The following is a 23,151-nucleotide window of genomic DNA, read 5'->3' on the forward strand; positions in this document are numbered from 1 at the left end:
CCGAAACATATGTTTAGACTAAAAAAGGCAGTCTGAGTTATGATATTTACCAGTGTAAAATGTTACGCCTGCATTACAAATTGTCATATCTCAAACTGCGTTTTTAGGTCTAAACACTAAACATATGTTTGGGCGTCGTCATTCGCTGAGTTGCCTCTGTAAGTTGCGGTGATTGACTCTCCGAGTGTTCTGCAAGAAAGAAAACGCTCGGAATTTTTTTGTTTTGTTTAGAGTGTAGCCACTGGAACTTTATAAAGCACGGGGCGTGTTGAGTACCAAGCATTTAAGTATCAATGTACAGCCAAAGAAACCGCGGCATCAGCCGATGACAGGAATGTACGTCGAAAAACGTATTACGAAGAAAGCAGCTTAAATATGATGAGTCACGCCTCGCGTTTCATGACCAGCCAGCGACCGCCTACCAGTCTTGTGCGCGTTACTCGAAGTAAGCCGTTAGAATTACAACTTATCTTGGTTAGAAATCATTAAAGTAGGTTTCTTGATTACTTAAAAAGGGAAGTAATCGGCAGTGACTTAAAAAAAGATAACCATTACTTTTCAGACTGTGTGAAATTTTAAAAGATAGCTTTCTTTTTCTCCGAACGGTTTGAAAACGGGGATTTTTTTATCGTTCTTTATTGGATTAGAACCACCGAATCGCACACTACTTATCTTCTCAATCAACCAGTTTTGGTGGCCCATCCTCCGGAAGGAAGGCTTCGTTCGAGGGTTATTCGGGACGAATCTTGTACGAACTAAAGGGTGCCATTAGAAAGAAGAGGGAAAAATAGTAACAGTTGTGAGAACTTTAAGCACTTGCAAAAGTAATCCAATCCCTCTTGGATGACTTTCTAATAAATGTATTAAAATTAGCAAAATTTATCCAGAAAGTAATCAATCAGAAGTAATTTGACTTGTTTTGAGAGCACCGTGACAATGTACTTAACGCGCTTTCTGATAGCATCCACCGGTTCGTAGCGTCAACTGTGGTCGTACTTAAAAGTGAAACGGAGTATAAGGCAAAAAATCCGAGAGTTTGAATATTTTTTGTCCGCTGCACATATCTGGCATCCGCAGAATTCGCTCGTTGGCGCGGACGTTACCTAAGGACAAAGCGCAATTTTTGAAGACGCGGATCATCCGTGGTGGTGTCGAGGGAGCCGATGTCCGGTGCCTGGTGTCCGTCTTCGGGGAAAACGCTGAACTTCTGCAGAAGAGTAGTGATGTAGAGGAACAACTGGACGTAGCCCAAGTTCTGGCCCAGGCAATTTCTTCTGCCTGAATATAGAATAAAATGTGAGCAGATAAATGACCCTTACTAAAGATGACCAATAGCTCTACAGACTTTCTGGCGAATATGGAGCACATGTAGATTCCGAGGACGTGTATCAGTAAAAATGACCACCCAGTATCATGACACATTTTGCAATTTCCAATGAGGACGGCCGAAGCGTGATATTCGAAGGCAATATAATTTGACGACTTCGTGGTCTAAAGAGTACTCAGTTTTGTTTTATCTGCATTTTTATTTTGATACCTTTTATTTGAGACCATAAATAAAGGTGCGCAAGTGCAGAGTTTGCCCTTGCGCACCTTCTTTCGGTATGGCATAAAATAAATGTAAGTACGGGACTGGTGTCATATATGTCCAAGCAATTATCATTATGTAACCTCATTATAGTCACTCTCTTATATCGTGATTTGTTGGCCGCCTGGTTCCACATGCAAGCAACTTTTGCTTTCGCGGGCAAGCTATATGTCAGCTAAAGTTATTACACTTTTATGCTATATGTAATTTCAAATCAAGTTAATACCATTTTTTAATTGTTACATTTTATTAGACTCTCATAGTACGTGCACCAAGTAGCCAAACAAAAATAATCTTTTAGCTTGTTTGCATCAGTGATATTGGGTAATGTTTTAGTTCGTAGTTCTTTTTTTTTTCATAGTAGCTAGGCCATTGCAAATCCTTCTAACATAAGTAGCTCGAATTCGTTTGCTCCAACTTTATTAGATCTACGCAGTTACGGAAGTGCCCATAAATGCCCCTTTCCCGAGCAGTAATCCCCTCACCCCCTAACCTCCGCCTCCCGTCTTTCAACGCACCAACGTTTTCGCGTCAGCTTCTATGGCACCTACAGTGTATTGTATGGAATACACTGGTTTTCAAGCACAGCATCTAGATGACTCTTCATCGTACTATACGGAGTACACAGTTTTGATACGCAGCCTCTAGATGACGCTTCGAGCGAAGGTTGACGGATTTGAAGGGGAGAGGGGGTACCACACTCCGCGGAAGTTCCAAAACTGAGTTAATCTGGTTACCGTTGGTTTTCTCATAAATTCGAACAGATATATAAGCCTACTTTACTTACCAGCTCCAAACGCAAGAAAGCTTTCCTCGTTCTTCACGAGTTCAGTGCCGTCACTCGTCAGGAATCTCGTCGGATCGAATTCGTCGGGATTCTTCCAATAGTCTGGATTTCTGTGCACCGTCCTCGAATTCAACAAAACGATCGTGCCTTTTGGTATGAAGTAGTCGCCAATGAAGGTGTTTTCTTGTATCCTGCGCGATAATAATAAGAAAAAAACTCTGCTACTATTTTGTTCCCAAAACACTCATTCTTTAAGGGCTCTTCAACAAAAGCACAGGTTTCATTCTGCCATATTTTACAAAATACAAAACAAAACAAAAAAAAAACAACGTTGCTAATCGAAGCAAGTGAAACTTAGTACCATAGAAATATATTCCGAACACACGGAAATGAACTTATTAAAGCCTCAAAGTAGCAGTCAACATCTCAGTTAGAGGCTACAAGGTTCAATTTCTTAAGTGAAGAGTCGGATGCCATTCCGACATTTCCAGGAGGTTAGTTTGTAAGTCCTTTTCTTACAATCTGTCAAGCATTTTCTTCTTAATGTATGTTGGGTTAATATTCCACAAGGATACGGATGTATGCTCTGCTACTGCGAGAGACTCCGATTTAAATTGAGCAACAAATACGTTGTCACCGGACGTTTAGATCGAGAAGAAAATTCATTTTTTATCACTTTCCATTAGAAGTTTGCAAGTGGCCACAAAAGTGTTCCGCAATTAACAACGGCAGCTGTTGCGTTGTTGAAAGATGCGCTTTGGGAGATTTACTTATAGTCGATATGTTTTCAGATATGAGCTTTGGGAGCTTTGCTTTTGGTGCAATAATTGTAGAAGATGTATACATTTAGGGATGTGTGAAAGGCGCTTGTGCGCTGACTCTCGTGCATGTTGGTGTGCTGCGCCCTCTGCTATTCTCGTGCGGTCTTTCGTCCAATATCATCCTCGGACAGAGAGCTGCGAGGAATGGCCGTATCTGGGAGATGAACTGAGGGAAGGCCGTGTAGAAACTTTTCAGAACCCCGAAGCGGCGGCGGCGACGAGGGAAGAGGGGCGAGAGAGAGGGGGGAAGTGTTAGCGCCAAATATACTTTACTGATGGCGAATTCCGGTGGCAGCCTTTTTCCAGTGACCTTGATTCAACATAGCGGTTCCTCCTGGACGCCAGATCCACTCGGGATCCTTCTCAAGCGATCGCAACTGCTGGGCTCAGAGCATTCTAGCACTCTCGGGCCAGTCACGGATGTGCAACTTCTCGAGATTGGTGATAAATACATAAAACATTTCTACGGCGTACGATGAACGATCAAGTGAAATTCACCTCACAACGTGGTGAAATGATTCTGACGGATGTTCTGCGCAGCGACGTGCTAAAAAAGAGGAACAATCAGCGGCATGCGCATCGATCTTCGCGGACAGAGCGAATACCAATGTTCGAAAATAGCTGTCAACTCATAGCGTTTTCGACAGTGAACGCGATGCGATAGCAGTCATGCGTACGGCAGAACTGCCAAATATCAAATGGTAACTAAACCACCTTTTTGTTTTTCACAGTGGATTATGGTCTAAGCATCACCCACGGGAAATAAAGGTATCGGTTTGTGCCAGAAATAGGATTGAATAGACGTCTTGCAAACTCAGAGCAATTATACCGGTGCAGTGCCGTGCAAAGCACCTTGGGAGCGGCTTGGCTACAGTATTAGTTTCCATTTGCCAACCTCACTTCCCCACATCCCGTCACAACCAAATTTAGTGCTTGCATTTTCGAAAGTGTAACCTTTCTTAACTTCATAATACCGTAAATGTTGCTTACCAATAGAAATCAAGTGCTAAGAAACGTTTTTTGTTTGTTGTTACTGTTGGTTTTATATTTGGAAGGGGAGGGGGTTTGACGTGCTAGGTTTTTTGCATGTAAACAGGAACAGCAAAAAACGTGGAACATCAAGTACACTAGGCCAGGCATCCTGCCCTGCTCAATCTTCTCCCTAATGCATGCTTCTTAAATTATCCCTCAGGCGGGAGGGTCATGAAGCACTTTGGAGTGATAGTCAGGCTCTTAGAAAAGTATGTGAAGCGGCCGGCCGTATTCCTACTTCTTGCTATGCCTGAAAAGGTCCTCGCAGTCGCTGGAAATCTGTGTTTCAACGGGGGCTCTAACAAAGATGAATGGGTGCAGTACAAATGAGCGCTCTCTTTATTTTCATGCAGTGCTGAGATGCACTACTTCGCCAGCGGGGCAATCGAAATCGAAACCATTCCACTCCTCTCCATGGCCGAAAATCCCCACAATGAAACGCGCGTAGTATTGCATGCAGGGACCTTTGGAGGGGTCTATTAAAGTTGGATTTTCATTTATTCTACAACACAAACATTTGATCGCTCTTTTACCAAAACTGAAAACTCCTTGATGCTTTCACAAAACCCTGCAAAAGAGCTTCGAGCTCTGGGAGCTATTTCTGCATCGATTAGGTTTATCGGTTCACCACTGCGAGATGAACGGTCTCGTTAAAGCACGGGAAATGCTTCCCACGCCGAGTTTTTCGGTCACTGGCACAAAAGAATGTCGTCCCGTCCGTTGTAATCCTCGCACCATCGAACTTGAAAGTACCTTGAGTACCAAATTTCCATCGACATCATGCCGCACCCGGCAGACCACTGCTGTCGCAATCAAGGAATGACTCCCGTCCACGTACCGCGTGGCGCCTGCGCCGCCCTGCGCTCCGGCTGCGATAAACGGGAACGCTAGGGAGCACTGCGAGAGGGAGGGGCGCTCTGGGAAGGAACCAGCCGATCGGGTCACTGCATTTCCTTTCCACCACCCGATCTCACGCGCTCTGGAAAGAGCACTGGAGAGCACACTGAAAGCACCACGCTAATTCGCCACAAAAGAACACACTCTAGGCCGCTCATTTGCGTAAGGCAGCGCGCTCACAGCACCCCATTTTCCTCTAGCTGTGGGAACAGCCCTCTTCAGAGAGAACGTATACCTATCGCGCTGACCGCGCTGTCGCGGTGTGGCGCTGCGCGGAGAGAGAGGACTCCACCAGCGGGCCGAGATACCGGATCCGCCATGACAGCCGAGACGGTTTTCTTCTTTGTCTCGAAAACTGTCCACCACGATAGGTGGCGGCTTTTCAAAGGGAAAAACTGCGCTCATCCAGCCGCTTCTACTACGCAAAAGCTGTCGGCGCCGAGTTCATAGGATCTTCGCGGAGTAAATTTTATTCCGCACTAAACTATTTCTTAGCGCCCTGCCAAAGATGATGACGTTGTGCGAGGGGTGACGACCATGGGGAGTGTGATTGCGCCACGGGCTATCACTTTCTCGTTGCTATCACGGGGGTTTTCGCGCACATGCGAAGCCGAATTTTGCTCAAAACGGGTGCTAATCGCTATCGCTGTACGAAAGTGAGTTAGAATAGGATGCTCTTACCCTCTGGAGCCCCCGATGGGTCTCAACGTCTTCCACCGCATTGTCTCTTTCAAGGTGGCCATGGTGAAAGGCATCGCCTGGCGGTCCTCCCATTTGGGCTGTCTCTGAAGTCCGATGACGTCGTCAATTTCCTTCTGGATTCTGGACTGCACTGAGTCCGGATTCTGGGCACAAATGTGAAGCATCCAGAAGATCCTCATGGAAGCTGGACCCGTGCCGGTCACAAGAAATTCCGAAATATTTCTCAGCAGGTGGCGTTCTGTACACGGGCGAGAGAGAGATAACGTACGCTCCTTGTTGCTTTGGATCGACTCTAGTATACACACGGCGAAATGCCAATTTAATTTATTTTTATTTTATAAGCCATTTTAGATTGGGGTGGCAGGGATATAATGCGCATAATAATTCCTGAAGAAGGTCACGTGCTCCACGTACGTTTCAGAGCGGCAAAACAGACACAAAGCACGCATAAGTTAGGAAGGTTGCTTTGGTGTGGCTATGCAAGATATTATGATCGAAAATATAATTTTTTTTTATGTAGCTTTGTGGCTTTACTCTTTCAGCCATATTCAAAATTTGAAGACGCATATGTTTAGAAGCTAGAAAATTCGCAGTGTCAATGTTTGTTAAACATAGCTCGTACGTATTTGTCCTCTAGCATATTACACACATTTTAAGTTGTAGTGAGTTAATCTCTTAAGGTAAATTGGGTGTAACACGACTCCGTGTCAGTTTAAGATAATGCAATGTTCTTTTGTAAGTTGAATGCAACTGTTGTTTAGTAAGGAAGCGATGCTTCTTAAAATTATCAGGCGTGGAAATATTATTACAAAGACGCACGATGGATCGAATCGCTTTTTTTGAAGCACCATTGGTTTCTTAGCTTGATTTTTGTGTCGTTTCCCAATGAGCAGTAATGTAAATAAGAGTGAACAAGTGCCTAGCATAATTATTGCTTAAGCCATGTTGGAAATCAAAACAAATTGAGATACAGATCTGCTGAAAAATATTTGTATTTTCCCGTCTGTCTTGAGTCGTCCCGTTGCTTAAGTCGACGGCCCATCTAAACAGCCGTTTTTACCGAAGTAGCTTTGCATGGCGCACACTTGTATAAGTCGCACGATCGGTGCGGCGAAAGTGCGTTGATAAGCTTTTATGTGTGTATTGTTATTGCAACTTATGCATAAGCGGGAGCTGCACTTCGTTTCAGCTTGGTTTCAGCTTAAGTTCAGATGCAGCCAATGCTACGAGCGAATGGCACCAATGAAACCGTTTCGAAGGCTCAAGACACTGGGCCTTCTCTGCTCATGATTGTTCCGACGGTGACAGAACACGCACAGAAGCATGACGAACACAGTAATGGTGCGCTTTAAATGCTAATTTGTCTTATCAGCGCGTAGCGTCGGCTGCGTCTGTACCTAAGGTGAAACTAACTATAATTTCAATATTTTCACCAAATAATCGAATAAGGATTATATAACCACCGAGACAAATTTGCGGAGTTAATGCCTGCACTTAAAAAAATGAATGTAAATTGCACCGTTCCTCAAAAACACGCCGAATAAAAAAAAAAATAAAGGAAGAAAAGAAAATGCGATTTTTACATTGGAAATAAGGAATATTGCAGTGTTTATTTTATTGAGTGGGGTGTCAATAGAAAATAAAAAGATATGTCAGACCTTCAGAGCTACAGGAAGCGTTCATGTCTGGCGACGCCTGGTGTTTCCTTTGCTATTTTCTTTTTTGTTGTCGAGAACATCTCGGCTTTTAGTAAGGCTAAAACTTCATGGAGGCCTTCTTCATTTTGTCTTAACTTATGGAGAATTAACTTTAATTTAAATTGTTTTAAACGGAATACTACGAACCGATCAGTTGCGTTAATAGATTGGCGTGGTCCTCGGAGGCATCCCTAAAAAAGTTTCGCTTTGATAAATACGTTATTAAAAGCGATAAAAACAATTGCAGGGGGAAACCTTGTGCGAGCTATAACCCGGGTGCCTAAAAAAGCAACACGAGGCGTTGCATTTTGGAAACAGATTAAGAGCAAGTTACACGATGGTAGATTGCATGCTGTAGAATAAATCATAAAGATAAAGGTGGGCTTACAGGAAGATAGTTTATCTGAACATTTTTTTGGTTGATTTGGAGCGATACAAACGCGCTCCATATTCGCATTTTTAGTGCTGTAGATGCGAGCGTGCGCTTGCACGCCTATGAAAAAAAAAGTTAAAAAACTGCGTTAAATTTACCAAGAAAGTTGCCTATTAGTCTCGCAAAATTGCACCAGTTCCTAACGAGTGCTTGCGATAAGCCTCCGCTCTGCACCGGGCATCCGACGGCCATTACAAATGCACTAGATTTGATTGATTACTCTATTTAAGCGAAACAAAAAAGTCGTTATTTGCATTTATGTTTTTTGAAACCTGTGCGGATATAAGCGGTCCCTGTGTTCTTCGCCGTTTTCCAGATTACGGCGAAAAAAAGATACGTGATATCATTTTATGTCGACTTTAGAACGGTTTCTGACTACGTACCGTCAAAATAAGATTCTGTTTTAGATTGTTGTTCCATCGTCTTTTTTAGGTAGCCATCGATAAAATCTCGATTGAAGTCTTGAGGCAGTGTGTTTTTGTGTTCTCTGATTTGGTCTCTACACCGGAAAGAAAGAAAAAAAAGCGTGAATACAATGAAACGGATCGTGACATGATTACCAAGCATCTGGCTACCGCAGGTATTCATGCATAACCTGATCATTGTCGATAACTTCGCCGTTATTTTTTTATTAAATGCACAATGGGTTGTAACAAATGCATGCGTCCGCAATCTGGATATCTTTAGAAGATGCAAGTAATTCTAATCGATTCGTTTAATTCAGTTGAGTAGCACATTTTTGAGCTCTCTATCGAGGGACACCCGAAGACCCTCAAACTGTTGTTTAATGCAGGTGCCCTGTCGTGTGCATCGTGCAATACTTGAAGAACATGGTGCCGAGTCATTGAGCTGAGCAATCAATTCGGCATGTAGTATGTCAGGACTAACTCCTAACTCCTAACGTCTGCATTGCGCATTCCTACAATAATGATTGCTTGCATTTACGTAACACGCTAATCGTGTTGAAGACGATTTCCTGAAAGATAGTCTCCAGACAATTTCAACGAGTCACTCTGGGACAAATATGTATGAAAACATCTAATCGAAGAGCTAGTTTTTTGGTCTGCAGCACACATTAGCCTTGGTCTTCCAATGTCATTTCGTAAGTACATTTTGCATACAATGACGAGATACATGTCGTTTGTTTTTGATAATATCCAATTATAACCGCGTGTATTTTTCAACATTGTCTAGAATATCCGCTAACCCTTAGTCACTTTGGACGGTTGACATTCGCTTCCAGTGGAACTTTGTTTTGCACTACTAAACTAAGTTTAAAGAACAGTCAAAGAGTGCCTATATTTTGTTAGTTTGCGAAGCATTCGAAGTAGGCGTGATCACTGAGTTTTGCCTCCTAGGCTGTAACTTTTTTATTCACTTTTTTCTTCGCATGCTGTCGTAGATGATTGAGGGTGGCTGTTGGCTAGACCAACGCCGTGCTGGAAGAGCTGCAGTTCCCAGATGTTTTGACTCATTCACCTTTTGCGGAGCGCAAGTTTCGTCTGGTTCTTGCGCAGGGATTGCGGTGTCGTCAGAACGCCGAGCTCTAATTGGCTCTGATTGTAAAGTAGTGGGTAGACCTCAATTCTAGCATCCTTGAGGTCTACCCACTGTCCTTCCAATGAGAGCCAACCAGAGTTCGACGTTCTGACATCATCGAAACCCCTGCGCAAAAAGTAGATGAACTTGCGCCCCGTATAGCCTGGACCTCACGCCATCAGAGTTTTAGCTGTTTCTCAAAATATAGGAACATATAAAGGGTGGATGGTTTGCGTCTGACAAGGAGGTTACCGATGCAGTGCGCCTTGGCTGTCGTCGACAGCCGCCCTTAAAGCGGTGCTAAACCGAAATTTGGATTTCACTAAATAAGGCCGCGGAAACTTTGAACGGGACGAAACGAACTCTAAAACATCACTCACATATTGATATCTCAAACGGATGACCATATTTTTGTGAAAAAAGGAAGCGAAGAGAGGAGGGAATGAGAATCGTGACATGAGATGTCTCGTTGGCATTGCTCAATCGTACACTTCTCCAAAAGTACGGCCATCCGTCAGAGATATTGCTGTATGAATGATGTTTTGATGTTTTGGTGTTTTGCAGCGTCCCGCCTATCCGTCCAGCCCTGTTTTGTGAGCTCCAGATTACGGTTCAGCATCCCTTTATTCACATACGACGGCATACGGAGAGTAGTGCAGCAATAACTGAAGTGCATCACCACCGGCTGGGACGTACCACACTGAAGAGTTATATGTGCTGCTGGGAAAGAGGAGTTTCCCAACATTCATATCTTTCAATTCTATCGCTGAATAAAAAAGTGACAACCTAGGAGGCAGACCGTATTGATCATCCCTCGCATGTTAACAAATGTGGGTTTTCGATTTTTTTATTTTTTCTGACATGGCGCAGACGGTTACCTGACACATTCTTGCATCATAAGCCATGCATTTTGTATGACTCCCGGTATATTTTCAGTGAAGTGGGGTACTTGGTGTGATGCTTTATTTTTTTTCGTTTTCTTTTTTTTGATGAGATGCAGACGGTTACCTGACAAACTCTTGTAGCAGGATTCGAGATCTTCGCATGACACCAGGTTTACTTATGGGAAGACTGGCCGTGATTGTACTGAGCCAGTTGGGCTTATTTTCTACCACCAAGCCGGACTCGAAACCATCCAGGACATTTCTCAGGTGCTTGACTAAGAAGTCATGCTTGTCGCCCCCCCAATTGAATCTTCGTCCGAACAGGAGAGCAGCGATGACGTTGGCCACACTGGCTATGACGTAATCCTTGACGTTGATGAAGCCACCTGCGTTGTCTGATATTTGGCTGACCAAATCCTGAAGCTCTTCCTGCGTGACGAAGAATAATAAATTTAATCAAGCTTGATTACGCTGACGAAGACCGAGGAGCAAATAATGTGTTGAGCGCAAACTTGCACCTCGCAGAAATTAACGTCCCGTGACTTGAGTCAACAGGACGTGGACACGTGACGTCAATTACCGTGCTAAATTTATCGAGGAAATTCACCTCACGTGACATCGTTTCCACCGCCAGATTTAGCAAAAAGATTGACGTCACATGACTTGAGGTCACATGACCTCACGTGACTTGGTTACATGACGTAGTCAGGCGATGTCAAGTTCCACCGTTCTCTCGTGAGGAAAATGATGTGACGGTTCTTCGTGACGAATTTTTTATGAGATTCGGTCGATAAAACAAATTGTGCATTACGCCGGGAGAAACAAAATGTGCGGCGTGTTTCCAGCCTAATATTGGTTGGGTGTTTAACAGGTGCATGCACCAATTGAAGTTTTCCGCTAAATTTAGCGTGGGAGTTTCATTCAAGATTTAGATGAAAAACTTGAAGAGAGGTATATACTAACGCAATTTCTCCACTATATTTAGGGGGAGGGGGGGGGGGAGGCGTCGCGTAAATTACATGCTGCTCTATTGTGTTGCACTTCCGTTGCAGACTTCGGTTACTCACTTCCGTTAGTCAGGTCCGTTTCACTTCTTTTGTTAAAAGTTTTTGTTGAACCTTTACCGCTTTGTTAACCCTCTCTCGATATTTTTAAAACACTAGTATGATATAAAAAAATGTTTTATGCTGAAGCGGGTAAGAAGTGAAGAGCCCCCGATATTTCTTCAGAAAAAGGCTAAAAATCGACGGTGACTGTTGCAATTTGAACGTCTGGAGGGCTAATTTATTTTGTACTTATGATCACTTAGGCATTGCCAGAACATTATAACGGTGTTTCAACTAACTTTAGCCAAAACACGTAAAAAAAAAAAAAATGGCGCAAGCTGCGCCATTTTTTAACGCAGTATTGTTCACAACCCTCTTGAGCAGGTCAAGGATTTGTTTTTTGGAATGTCAAAAAAAGACTGCTTAACCTGAATAACGAGCAAATGTTTTAAATAATATATTTTGTGCGCTAACGCTCTAATATTAAAAGAATTGTAAGGTGTGATGTTAAACATCCCGCCATATCGTTTCCATGTACGCTTTTCTGTGTCTCAATGTTTCGCACTCTAAAAAAGGCGCGCGATATCTTTAAGATATTCACTCACTAGCAAACTGCGATATTAGTATTTACGGGCGAATTATTAGAACCTCGTTCGATTTCTTTAAAGCCCGAAATAATTTAACACGCGAAAGGTACCTTGTTGGAAACGGCACGAGGAGATGTTCCTTAACACTCACTAAAAGTTTTGTATTGGGCGGTTTACGCACAAATAAGTGTTTAAGAAGTTGGCTAAATTGTTTATGTTAATTAGCCAGTCTGGCACTTCGCGAAAAATATACTGTCTTGCTCAAGAGGGGGCTGCGTGCAGCACTGCATTGATTTGACACCGGTAGCGCGCACCAGTTTCCTTTTAAGTCTTGGCACAAGTTTGCTGAAACACCCTGTATACGTGGTTTTAGAATTCTGAACACTGTACTACACCGAGCAAGACAACCGTGATTGTCCAATTTACAAGATATGCAATATTCGTGATGCAGGCCCTCTTCATGGTTGGCCCCCTCGAAAGCGCCAATATCTCAACTGGAACGGTTAGTTTGCGTCCTGCAATGACTACACTTTCAGAGCCTGAAGTCCAAATATATTTTCAGTCGCATTTACTTTATTGATAGTGCCCCGGCTATTGCCACTACAGTGACTCGTTTAATAGATAGTTTTAGTAGATCGTTCAGATACCTCCGATACCCCCGATAACGATATGATGCATGACAAACCTCCTATAGTCGGTTGCAAGTCAAGAAGGTATAAGAAGCTCCTCCCACAAGCGTGATGCGCCCGTTTCAAATCTCTCCGCAGTCGAAAGAAGAGTTCACTGGAAATGCTCCTTTTTCCGCTTCAATGGATTCCCACTTGTCTCCGATCCCACTTTTTAAGAAAGCGACCTTTGTATTCATTGGAGGGGGAACCGAGCCCCTGAAAGCAGCCTTTGTATCCATCGGAGGGGGAAGCTAATCCCCGAAAGCCGTATTCGTTTCCGTCGGTGGGGGAAAACTCTAATCTCCCTCTCGTGGCTTCCACAATGCTAAGTCAAAGTCAAAAGATAAAGCTAATATGTACAGAAAGGCAAGACCCTCCTAGCGCGTTGGCCGCGACGTCACGGAAACGATGGGACGCTATTGGATGCGGAGGTGGCGGAGGGATATATGATTAGGTTAGAAAGTTGGGCGAGTTGGTGATTCATGCATAATAATTAAAAAGCGCAACAGGACAACGGACACAGTCTGTCTGTGTCTCCTTCTTTTGTACGTTGTCCTGTTGCGCTTTTTAATCATTATATCTGATTCCCTTTGAGGGGCATTTGCCGCTACCTTCTTAACCCGTAACCGACTATAGATAACAAAGCCGTAGTGCTGATAGATATGCCGTCATCAGCGAAGGCCAACACTGGGAACAGATTGCACACGATTGCGTCAATGTTCGGCTGAAACTCAACCCGAAGCCGGGCGCTGACGCGGCACTTGTTTCCAATCTTTGTCCAGGGTCAGTCTTCGCTGGTGACGCAGAAATGTCAGCACTACGGCCTTGTCACCTAGCCGGTGTTGTGCAAGCGCAAGGGCGGCGGTGGGCTATCGGGTGCCGTTATCGGAGTCACCGGAACGACCTACTAAAACTCTCCATCAGGAAATTCGCTTACCATAATATGGTCTTCCATGGAGGGATGCCCAAAGCCCAGATCTCCAAATACACGCAGGCTGAAGTTTCTGTTTTGAGTCCATGCTTTTCCGTTAAGATTCGAAACGCCTGTAACAACTGAAGGTGCGCTCACTTGTAATAGCATCCAGGAAGACTATTACACATTGTGCGCGTGCAAAGGCAAAATGCTTAGTTGACCCCAAAACAACCCAATTGAAATAATTTGCTAACAAGGGGCCAGATCCACGAAGAACTTCTTGGGCTACGACAACTTAGTTAAGAAGTTCGTAAGTTACGAACAACGTAAGAAGAGGAGAAATCGGTATTCACGAACGCGTTCCTAAGTGAGAGGAGGAAAGCGGCGTTCTCGTACGGGAAAAGTAGAGCTTCCGGTGTCCCGCAAGCTCCCGATCCCCGGTCGGGCTGTAGGTATGACGACAGTGCCTTCGGGAAAACGAACGACCAATCGAAGCTTGGCGTGGTTCGGAGCACATGGATTTTTAGTATCAACAAACGCAGGCGACCCTTCGACCAGCGCTTTTTTGGGGATCGTGTCCGTGCACTGATATGTCGAGGCTACCGCGATTTAAACGGGCCCGAATGCCGAGGTCGAGATAACCGCCTTCGCCGGCTGCTACGAACTCGATCTCTACAAAGTGAACATCATCGTTGCTAAAAGGAGACGGCCCGCTCCACTTGTCTGCAAAGCGGCGTTCATGGAGACAAATTGCCGCGGCGTTTTTCGCGGCCTCGGAGATGGAGGAGCGAGCCGACGTCCAAGAGGATACGTTTGAACTACGAGAGTGTAAGCAAGAGCCACGCAAATATCTGTTTACACTCGGAGTGGTCGCGAGCGTCATATCGAAGCGCTGGATTTGCGCTGTTGGACCGCGTCTTGGTAAGCGCTTTGGGACCGATCTTTTACAATTGCAACTCGATGCTGACGTGACACTCCGCAGGGAGAGGTTGGAGCGGCATTGCGTAGCTTCCACGAACTGCTATAGCTCGATAGCGTTCACGTACCGTCATGTCGGAATAAAAAGGACATGCTAATAAGAAAGTGTACGTGCCTACCCTATGTTGCGATGTTAATCCATACGGCGTTTATTTGAGCTCTATATCACACAAAACAAGGAGATAGAATCGATGAGAGTCCCTTTTCGAAGAAAGCGTTCGTTACCGCTCCCTGGGAAAACAAGGAGATGACAAGGGGAAGAGACTGATCTCATAATCGAAAATTTATGTCAGCGATCAAACTATTCATACGGGAAGGGTCCACAAGGGTCGCGCGGTCATATTCCAACAAGCCAGCCGATCGCGGGCAGACGGTCTTGGCCAGGAACCGTGGGAGCAACGCTGCGTCGGAGCAGGTCGGAGTGCCTCGCTAGGCATCTATTCTGCCAAGGTAAGCCGTGGCCAAGGAGGTTAGAAGTACTAGGAGGTGGCACGTTGCAATTTTGGTGAAGCCTAGTCATAAAAAGTTTAAACGATGTTGTGGCCAACGCGACCGTAAATCTCTCTGGCAATTGGTGGGCGTGACATGTCACGTGTGAGATGGATGGTTGATTGTAGAAGGACGCCTTGCAGGCTTGCGCGCGCACCGTCCGGTAGGCTTTATCAGATCGAAGGCTAGACGGTGGTGTATTCTAGTACCCCATAGCTAGACGAAGGCTAGCTACAGTCGCGTGATGTGGTCACGTTGGCGTGGTAAGTGAAGAGACTAAGGACGAAAATGAGAAAGAGGCGAGGCGTCAAGGGAGCATGGCTTGTGGAGGCTACCCGGCTGACGTCATCCCCTCTCCTACCCTTCTATCCACCTTGGCCGTGGCGGTCGCTTGGTGGGTGGGGTCGTTGTCCTTGTAGCTTTTTCCGAATGTGTGTGGATGCGGCGTTCATCTCCGTGGTGGTTGGTTTCAAGTACTTTCTTTTCTTCTTGCTGCTTGAAGTCGAGACGCGCGTGAAGAGCACGTTGAAAAATAAATGTCCTTTGGTCGTCGCGACGCAGTAACTGAACGAGACTGTCGGCTTTGATGATTTGAACGCAAAAATTGACTGCGGAAACCACTATTGTTGGTTGTCTATGAATTGCGATAGAATTCGTTATAAGACTCACGACGCAGCTCACTGTGAACATGACGACGCGAATTTTGAGTAAACACTTTCTTTATGAATGGTTTACGACGCAATCATTGACGTCAGCGCGCCACCTCGAAATTGAGTGATTGCTTCGTCTCTGTGTAATCGTTTAATGTACTGTATCTGTGTAATCGTTTAATCTACTGTATCTGTGTATTCGTTTAATGGTCAAGCTGTTTCCCCACCATCATTGCAGCTTCTTGCTTGTCTTATCCTCTCTCTCTGTAATTGTTTATTAAGACGAAAGTCTTCTATGTCTCATCATTCAGTCTACCTTCAAAGTCCTTGAGTGAAAACACTCGGCGACTCGAAAGGTACCAAAAAGTTTACATGGCCACTCAGACGGCCGCTCAATCGTATGCTCAAGCACGACGCTGTTCTTGCAGCCGTCGTTGAGGTCGTCTTAAATGTCGTCCGGGACGTCGTCCTCTAGGAGTCGTTCTCGACGTCGTCTTAGACGTTGTCCTTAAGGTCGTCCTAGATGTAGTCCTAGAAGTCGTCCTAGACGTCATCCTAGACGTTGCCCTTGAAGTCGTCGGAGAGGTCGTCCTCAGCGTCTTCCTTGACGTCGTCCTCAGCGTCGTCCTTGACATCGCCCTGGACGTCGTCCTAGACACAGTACTTGGCGTCGATCTCTAGGACGTCGTCCTCGACGTCGTCCTACACGTCGTCCTACACGTCGTCCTAAATTTTAATAGGTGTAGAAACATCACACGAAAGACTCACCCGCAGGACAAGAATGCTTTCGAGTTCCTACAGTGGAAGCAGTCTTAAGTGTCCTCCTTATTTTTTGTTCAAGCTATTTCACAACCATCATTGACCATGTACCAACTAGCTCAACTCAAGCCGATAAATGCTCCGTAGCTTGAGCGCAAATGGGAATGAGTGCGTACTGCCGCTACGTGTATGCCTGGCTCGGGTATACATATCTGCTTGCGCCGCAGCCATGAGTGGTTGCTTCGTGGCTTTGACGCAAATGTGAATGTGTGGGTACTGCCGCCCCGTGTATGCACGGAGCGGGCTTATCTGCTTGCTACGACGACGTCGAAAACGACGTTCTAGAGGACGACGTCAAAAACGACGTCTAGGATGACCTCTACGGCGGTCTTAAAGACGACCTCTCGGACAACCTCATGGAAACCGTCTAGGACGACGTCGATTACGACGTCTAGAACGAGCTCTAGGACGACCCCTAGGACAACCTTTAGACAACGTCAAGAACGACGTCTCGGAGTACGTCGAGGACGACGTCCTAGAGGATGACGTCTAGAACAACCTCTAGGACGACCTTTAGAGTGATCTCAAGGACGACCACTAGGACGATCTCTCGGACGACCTCTAGGACGACATACAGGACGACATCCGCCTGCGCGCGGCACCGGCATATGCGGACGTCCTGCATATGTGGACGTCCTGCGTACGCGGAGGCGCATACGCATAGCGCATTCGAGGCCAGAGAGTGTATCGTGAAAACCGCGTGAATTAGCTAAAAATGCTGTCGCATTAAAGAAGTGCGTAAGACACTTCTGGAGCTGTCGTAGGATGCCATCGTAAGTTGCGCGAAACTTACGATAATTTCTTTTTGGGAATACGAATTTGTTCTTAGGTTTTGTCGTACCCACATTTTTAGCATACGCTCGTTTCGGTAATCTGGCCTCAGGTGTACACAAAAGTCTTCGCAAATTGCGCGCAGCTTAGAATGCACAATCGCAAGATCCTTTAGTCATAGTGTGCGCGCTGATGCACTCTCTCTCGTGAATCTGGGAGTGTACAACTGAGAGCAAGAGCTACGCTCATTAACAGCTTAAGAAATGCGGGGGCATGGCCTAATATGTTAATTCACTGTTTTTGCTTCGTGATTGGTTCTTCCACGTTGTTATCGACCAATGCCGCAATCTGATTGGCTGCGGAGCGATAATTAGATGCTTGGGGTTTGCTACGTCCTGAGTTTCTAAGGTTGTCAGTGACCACACTGGCTGTGATGGCCCATTTATATTTTGGAGTATTTTAAGCAACGGAAAATAAGAAAGACGTTTACAATCCCCTGTCACTCCGAAATAGAGCGCAGCTCTTGAGGAGGAGGAGGAGGGGAAGGTACGGCGAGGAGGCTATGCCCCTCCTCCTTTCCTCCCATTTAGGTGAAGAATTTCAGGCTAAATGTAGCGGGGAAATTTTTCCGCTAAATTTAGCTGGGAAGTTTTTCCGCTAAATCTAGCGGGGAAATTTTTTCCGCTAAATGTGGCGGGGCAAGTTTTTTCCTAAATTTGCCGGGGAAATTTTTCTACTAAATTTAGCGGGGAAATTTTTTCCGCTAAATTTGGCGGGGAAATTTTTTTGCTAAATTTAGCGGGGAAAATTTTCCGCAAAATTTAGCGGGGAACATTTTCCGCCAAATTTATTGGGGAAATTTGCCCATAATGTACCGCGCGGTTACGCCAACGCCGACGCCGACGGCGACGGCGAGGGCCACGCCGCTCAAACCAGAAACGGACGCCTAGGAGCTGCGCTCTAAAGGTGAAAGTCGTTTACAAATCTCTGTAATGCGAAATGCAGCTCATAAAGTATTTTGATTTTCCGATATACCGTGACGGGACAGTGCGCAGGAAGAGGAGGTGGAGAGGGTACGAAGGATCCTTCCCTTTTTGTCCTCCCCTCTCCTCCTCCCTTCCTCCACCTCGTCCACCCTCCACCTCCCCCTCCTCTCCTCTCTCCCTTTTCCTCCATCTCTCTCCTCCTTCTCCTCCCCTCCTCGTCCTTCTGCTCCATAATCTCCCCTGCTCCCACGGTTTCCCCGCTTAATTTAGCTGAAAATCGACGCCGCGTGTCCTAAACACCAATTCAGTTTCCACGCTACATTTAGCGGGGAAAATGACCTCACATGGGACCTCCAAAACCAATTCGATTCCCCGTTATATTTACGGAAAAATTAAATTTGAGATAGAGCCACGTGACTTCGAATTTCCCGCTAAATCTAGCGGAGAAACTGAATTGTTTCATAAGTGACGTGACACGAAGTCATGTGACGTCATTTTCCCGCTAAATTTAGCGGGGAATCGAATTGGTGTATAGGTCTGTGACGTCCCATAATGCAACGCGTGCGGTTACGACGACGCAAAACACGGGAACGAGCGCCTAAAGCCTGTTTCACGTGCAGCGACCGTGCAAAACAAATCGGTGCGACAGCCGACGCAGCGAGTGCTATCGCAATGTTCGGTTTCAGATGCTCCAACAACCGCGCGATTTCTGACGGCGCGGCCGGCTTTTCTACCCAAGGTTAGTTGCAGCGGACACGGACGCGACGCGTTTGACTTTGCCTAAAATACAACAAAAACGTCTTATTAAGCACAGATGTTTTACGAATACACTATGCAACTAGAAGTTTTTAATAATTAAGCATTAAACCAAAAGCTTTTAGGTGTCTAAATTTATTTTCGAATACGCAGCTATTGCAGATGACAGCTGGCTAATGAGCTGCTGCAAGCATTTCGGTTGAGGAGAAATCGATTGCACCGACTCTGTGACAAAATACCAACTTGGTGGAAACCAGACGCAGAGCCGTTGTGACAGTGCGCTCCGATTGTAATTGCACTCTTACTGAAAATCGCACCAATTTCGGACGAGAGTCGCGCAGGGCAGAGGGGAGCGGGGGGGGGGGGGGGGGGGGGGGGACACCTTTCGCAATTCCGGATGCGAATGGTAGTTCGCGCTTTAATTGCTGCCCGAGCGGGGCCTGCGCACGCGCAGAACTCTTCTTGAAAGATACCCATTGTGGAGATACGTAAAGCGCTGTTGCGCTTCTTACGGGAATATTACCGCAATAAAGGATACCCTTTTCAGGATATCTCGCGTTATACTTTTTTCAATCTATCTGGGTGTCGAGATATCATTTATCATGATATTTATATATATGTATACACTATTTGAAAATATAAAGCCACTTCGTTCGAGTGAAGCTGACTTGGATGCTTACGGCTCTCGCCCATCTTTTTGTTTTATTAATATGCGGACGTCGACGACGGCAACGAAATTTCGGGAGTGTCTAGGGCGCTTTAAGTCTCGTCGCTGATTCGTTCCACGCTGTGCTCATGTCCGTCAGCTACTCTATGACTTGTACCGGAGCTAATACCTCGCAGTTCCTGTTCACACAGGCTGGAACGATCGAGCGCTCACAGTGGACGTTGACGACGAGCCAGTTCTCTTGCATCCAATTAAACAAAAGTTATCGTACGTGGCCGCCGTGCTCTTCACGCGCTTGGTGAACAACAGCGTGTAGTCAACAAATATAAATGTTAATGAAAAAAGAAAAAAACGTGGTTAACAAATTGTTGGAATGTGTGAGAGGTATCGCAAAGTTCGAAGGACATCATCGATAACTCGAACAAACCAAATAGAGTGACGGTAGCATCTGTTGGAATGCTCGATAGGGATACGTGTTATAAGCTTTCCCCAAATCCACTTTTTTAAAAATAGTAGCCCCTTTAGAGCGGCATCTAAGCATTAGAAATGGTGGATCGAACGAAAGTGATACACTATAGTTTCGTTCAACGTCCGATAAGCTCCAGAGGGTTGCCAGTCTCGGTTTTGTTTCCCCCGGTAGAATGTAAAGTGGTAGCGCGCTTATTATCAGAAGCACCTATTATTCGGATAATCGTACATATGAAGCATCTGAACGTCTTGAAAGTGTAACAAAGATGTACAAAAGACATATGATACTTTCTAACATAAATCTTAGCTCCTGAGACCAATAGAATCAGAGCTTATCCTAAACTTTCAGGCCTATAAAAGACAACATGGTGGTAATGACTACTGGTCATGTTATGCGCGAAGCTAGTAAATTATACTGAACTAGACTGGCTAGACCAACATCTACACTTACTGGTGGCCCCGTGTCGCAGTTCATCGATGATCGCATTCGTGGGACGGATCACGCCTTCTTTCGAAGAGTAGAACTTCTTGATGTGTTCCATGTCGTTTAGTATGACTACGTTGGCCGTCCCAATTTGCACTCTGTAAGAAAAAGCGCTCAAATGTTAGATACCTACAAATGCAATGCGACAATCACACCACAAAATGTAGATTCAAAGTGGGTGTGCATCAAGTCCCCTTTTCAGTCTATCGAAAAAGCCTGTTGATAACTGGCTCCATCGGCGTGTAGAACACCCAAACGTTCCTTTGCGCTGAAGCATGTATGTTAGTATTGTAAATGCCTGAGAGCTTATTGACTTAACTTTTAACAAATTGACATTAACACTTTTAATACGAAATGTTCGTAATTCTGCAAGCACTGCGTGTAGAATGATATATAGATATATGCATCACCTTGCCTTTTTCTAGGAATTCGTATGATGCTCTGCTCACCGCAATATATTATAAATATTAAGTTAAATTGCAGTTGCAAATAACTGGGCTTGGGTCCAGGATACGAAAATCTGCACTGAACGCAAGACAGAACCGTATCACAATACAATAGCGATTTTGACTCTTCTTGTGCCATCCTATTTCATATAATTTTACTTAGTCAATTTTGTTTTCATTTTTAAAAGAACTGCATGGCTCTGGGATGAAATTTCTGCTACTCCGGAGAAGTAATGGTTTGAAAATAACATGCATGGACATCATTGGCGGATCATCCTTAAATTTAGAACCTGCTTTATCGTTCGTCTGAAACAGCAAAAAAGGCATATTTAGTTCTGTTTCGTGTACGTATTGTTTTTTTTTTATTTGTGCGGCGCTAATATAATTGAAACTGTACATTACAGTACGGGACGTTCTAGAGAAAAAAGACCTGAGGTTTTTGGACTTGATAAGTAAAGTCTTTACCGCAGAGAGCTAAAATTCCTTGAGAATATGACGCTAGCAGTTGGAATAGAACGAAGAAGTTTGATAACATGACGTTACCTGGATAAAACACATTAAAGGGAAAGACGAACTCTCTCTATGAGCCGACGTCCACCAAATATTGTCAAAATAAGAAATGCCACTGTGGGTGCCTAAATCAACTATTTCAGCGAAAAAATAAAAGAACTCGTCAGGAAATAAGAAAACAATGTTTTTTCTTCCTTACAAGTTTTTTTTTTTTTTTTTTAAATTTTGTTGAAAGTGCGTGTTCAATGAACATTTCACCTGGAAATTTTAATATTTATTATCTACACAAGTTCAGCAATGGTTTATTGACTAGTAAAGGATATATTTATTCATATTCGCAGTAGCAAAATACTAGCTCAAAAAGGCGTTGCTACGCAATGTGGTGCTAAACTGAAAGCCAAGACGAAAAAAAAAGAATACTGTTATCATAACCAGATAAAACATGCGATGGCATTACTCTGCAAGCCTTCATAATATGATATAAGATATTGAATTCTAATTTGATAATTAGTATATTGTAATCAAAGTACAATATAAACGCTATGGAATAAAATGAATCGAGTTTAATACACTATATTTTATTACATCCGCTGCATATAGGGGATCGGTGGCCGAGTGGTCTAGCGCACACTAGCTCGGAGCGCGTGGAGCGAAAAACTCGCGCTGCAAAACCCAGGGATCCTGGGCTTAATCTCCGCCCTTGCCGGTTTCGATCTGGATGAGCATCGTACCGGGTGCGGTCGTGTATCGCTACTGCGTGGTGCACGTTAAAGACCCCAGGTTAGCGGTTGTACCGCACTGGCCAAATTGATCATCTACTGTTGAGACACCAGACGCCCACTTTGGCAAACTAACTTCCGGCTGTATAGACATACACACAACAATTTTCTTTGCTTTACCACTACATACTCACGCAAGGCGATACTTTTCCCAATAGAGACTCTTTCAAACAGACCATTTAAAAAAAAATAACTGAAGTGATTGCGATTGCTTTACCTGAATATAGGACCGTAAAGGTTCGCCCACTCGACAGATTTTCGGAACAATGAAGCGGTGTTGCTGATGCCCAAAGTTCCGACCAGGGGGAGCGCCCAGGGTCCCGGAGGCTCCTTCTTCGTTTGTGGTTGAAAGAATTTGCGCTGAACTAAGAGCAGCAACCAGATGGCTAAAGCTGCGACCGCAGTGCCAAACAACCATTGGAAGAGTTCCGACGTCTGTAATTGCGGTGGGAGATGACACAGCAGGTCAAATTTGAGAGTTTCTACACGCACTACCAACGCATTGCAACTGGCCAACACCATCCAGAATAATCAAGGCCTGGGAACATCGTCCTCTATATAATTTTTAATTATTTTAAATAATGTTAACTGATCGCACCTTAGATACTGCGTTTGATGCATTGTAAAACTTCGGAGGTAAAAGGTCCCTTCTAAGTTTGAAATCCACCGCTTTATCATACGATGGACCGAGGGAGGGCACTACGAGCCATCGAAGCCGATCGAACGCCATTTGAGTATCACGTGATATGTTCAC

At 44.8% G+C, this 23,151-nt stretch overlaps 1 protein-coding gene across 1 annotated transcript; it reads right to left on the minus strand.

Annotated features, from left to right (window-relative positions):
• Positions 1 to 1,055: 1,055 nt before the first annotated feature.
• Positions 1,056 to 22,919, minus strand: LOC8052797 (cytochrome P450 2H2). The gene is made up of 8 exons (XM_042290259.1): positions 22,615 to 22,919; positions 20,630 to 20,760; positions 13,619 to 13,725; positions 10,505 to 10,809; positions 8,341 to 8,456; positions 5,807 to 6,065; positions 2,376 to 2,566; positions 1,056 to 1,278 (listed from the first exon to the last, which is right to left on the minus strand). The coding sequence occupies exons 1-8, from the start codon at positions 22,917 to 22,919 to the stop codon at positions 1,100 to 1,102; spliced, it is 1,593 nt and encodes a 530-aa protein (XP_042146193.1). The 3' UTR covers positions 1,056 to 1,099.
• Between the last annotated feature and the right edge of the window lie 232 nt (positions 22,920 to 23,151).

The sequence above is a fragment of the Ixodes scapularis genome, unplaced genomic scaffold (genome assembly GCF_016920785.2).
Source record: "Ixodes scapularis isolate PalLabHiFi unplaced genomic scaffold, ASM1692078v2 PGA_scaffold1__304_contigs__length_218370807, whole genome shotgun sequence".
Taxonomy (NCBI): Eukaryota; Metazoa; Arthropoda; class Arachnida; order Ixodida; family Ixodidae; genus Ixodes; species Ixodes scapularis.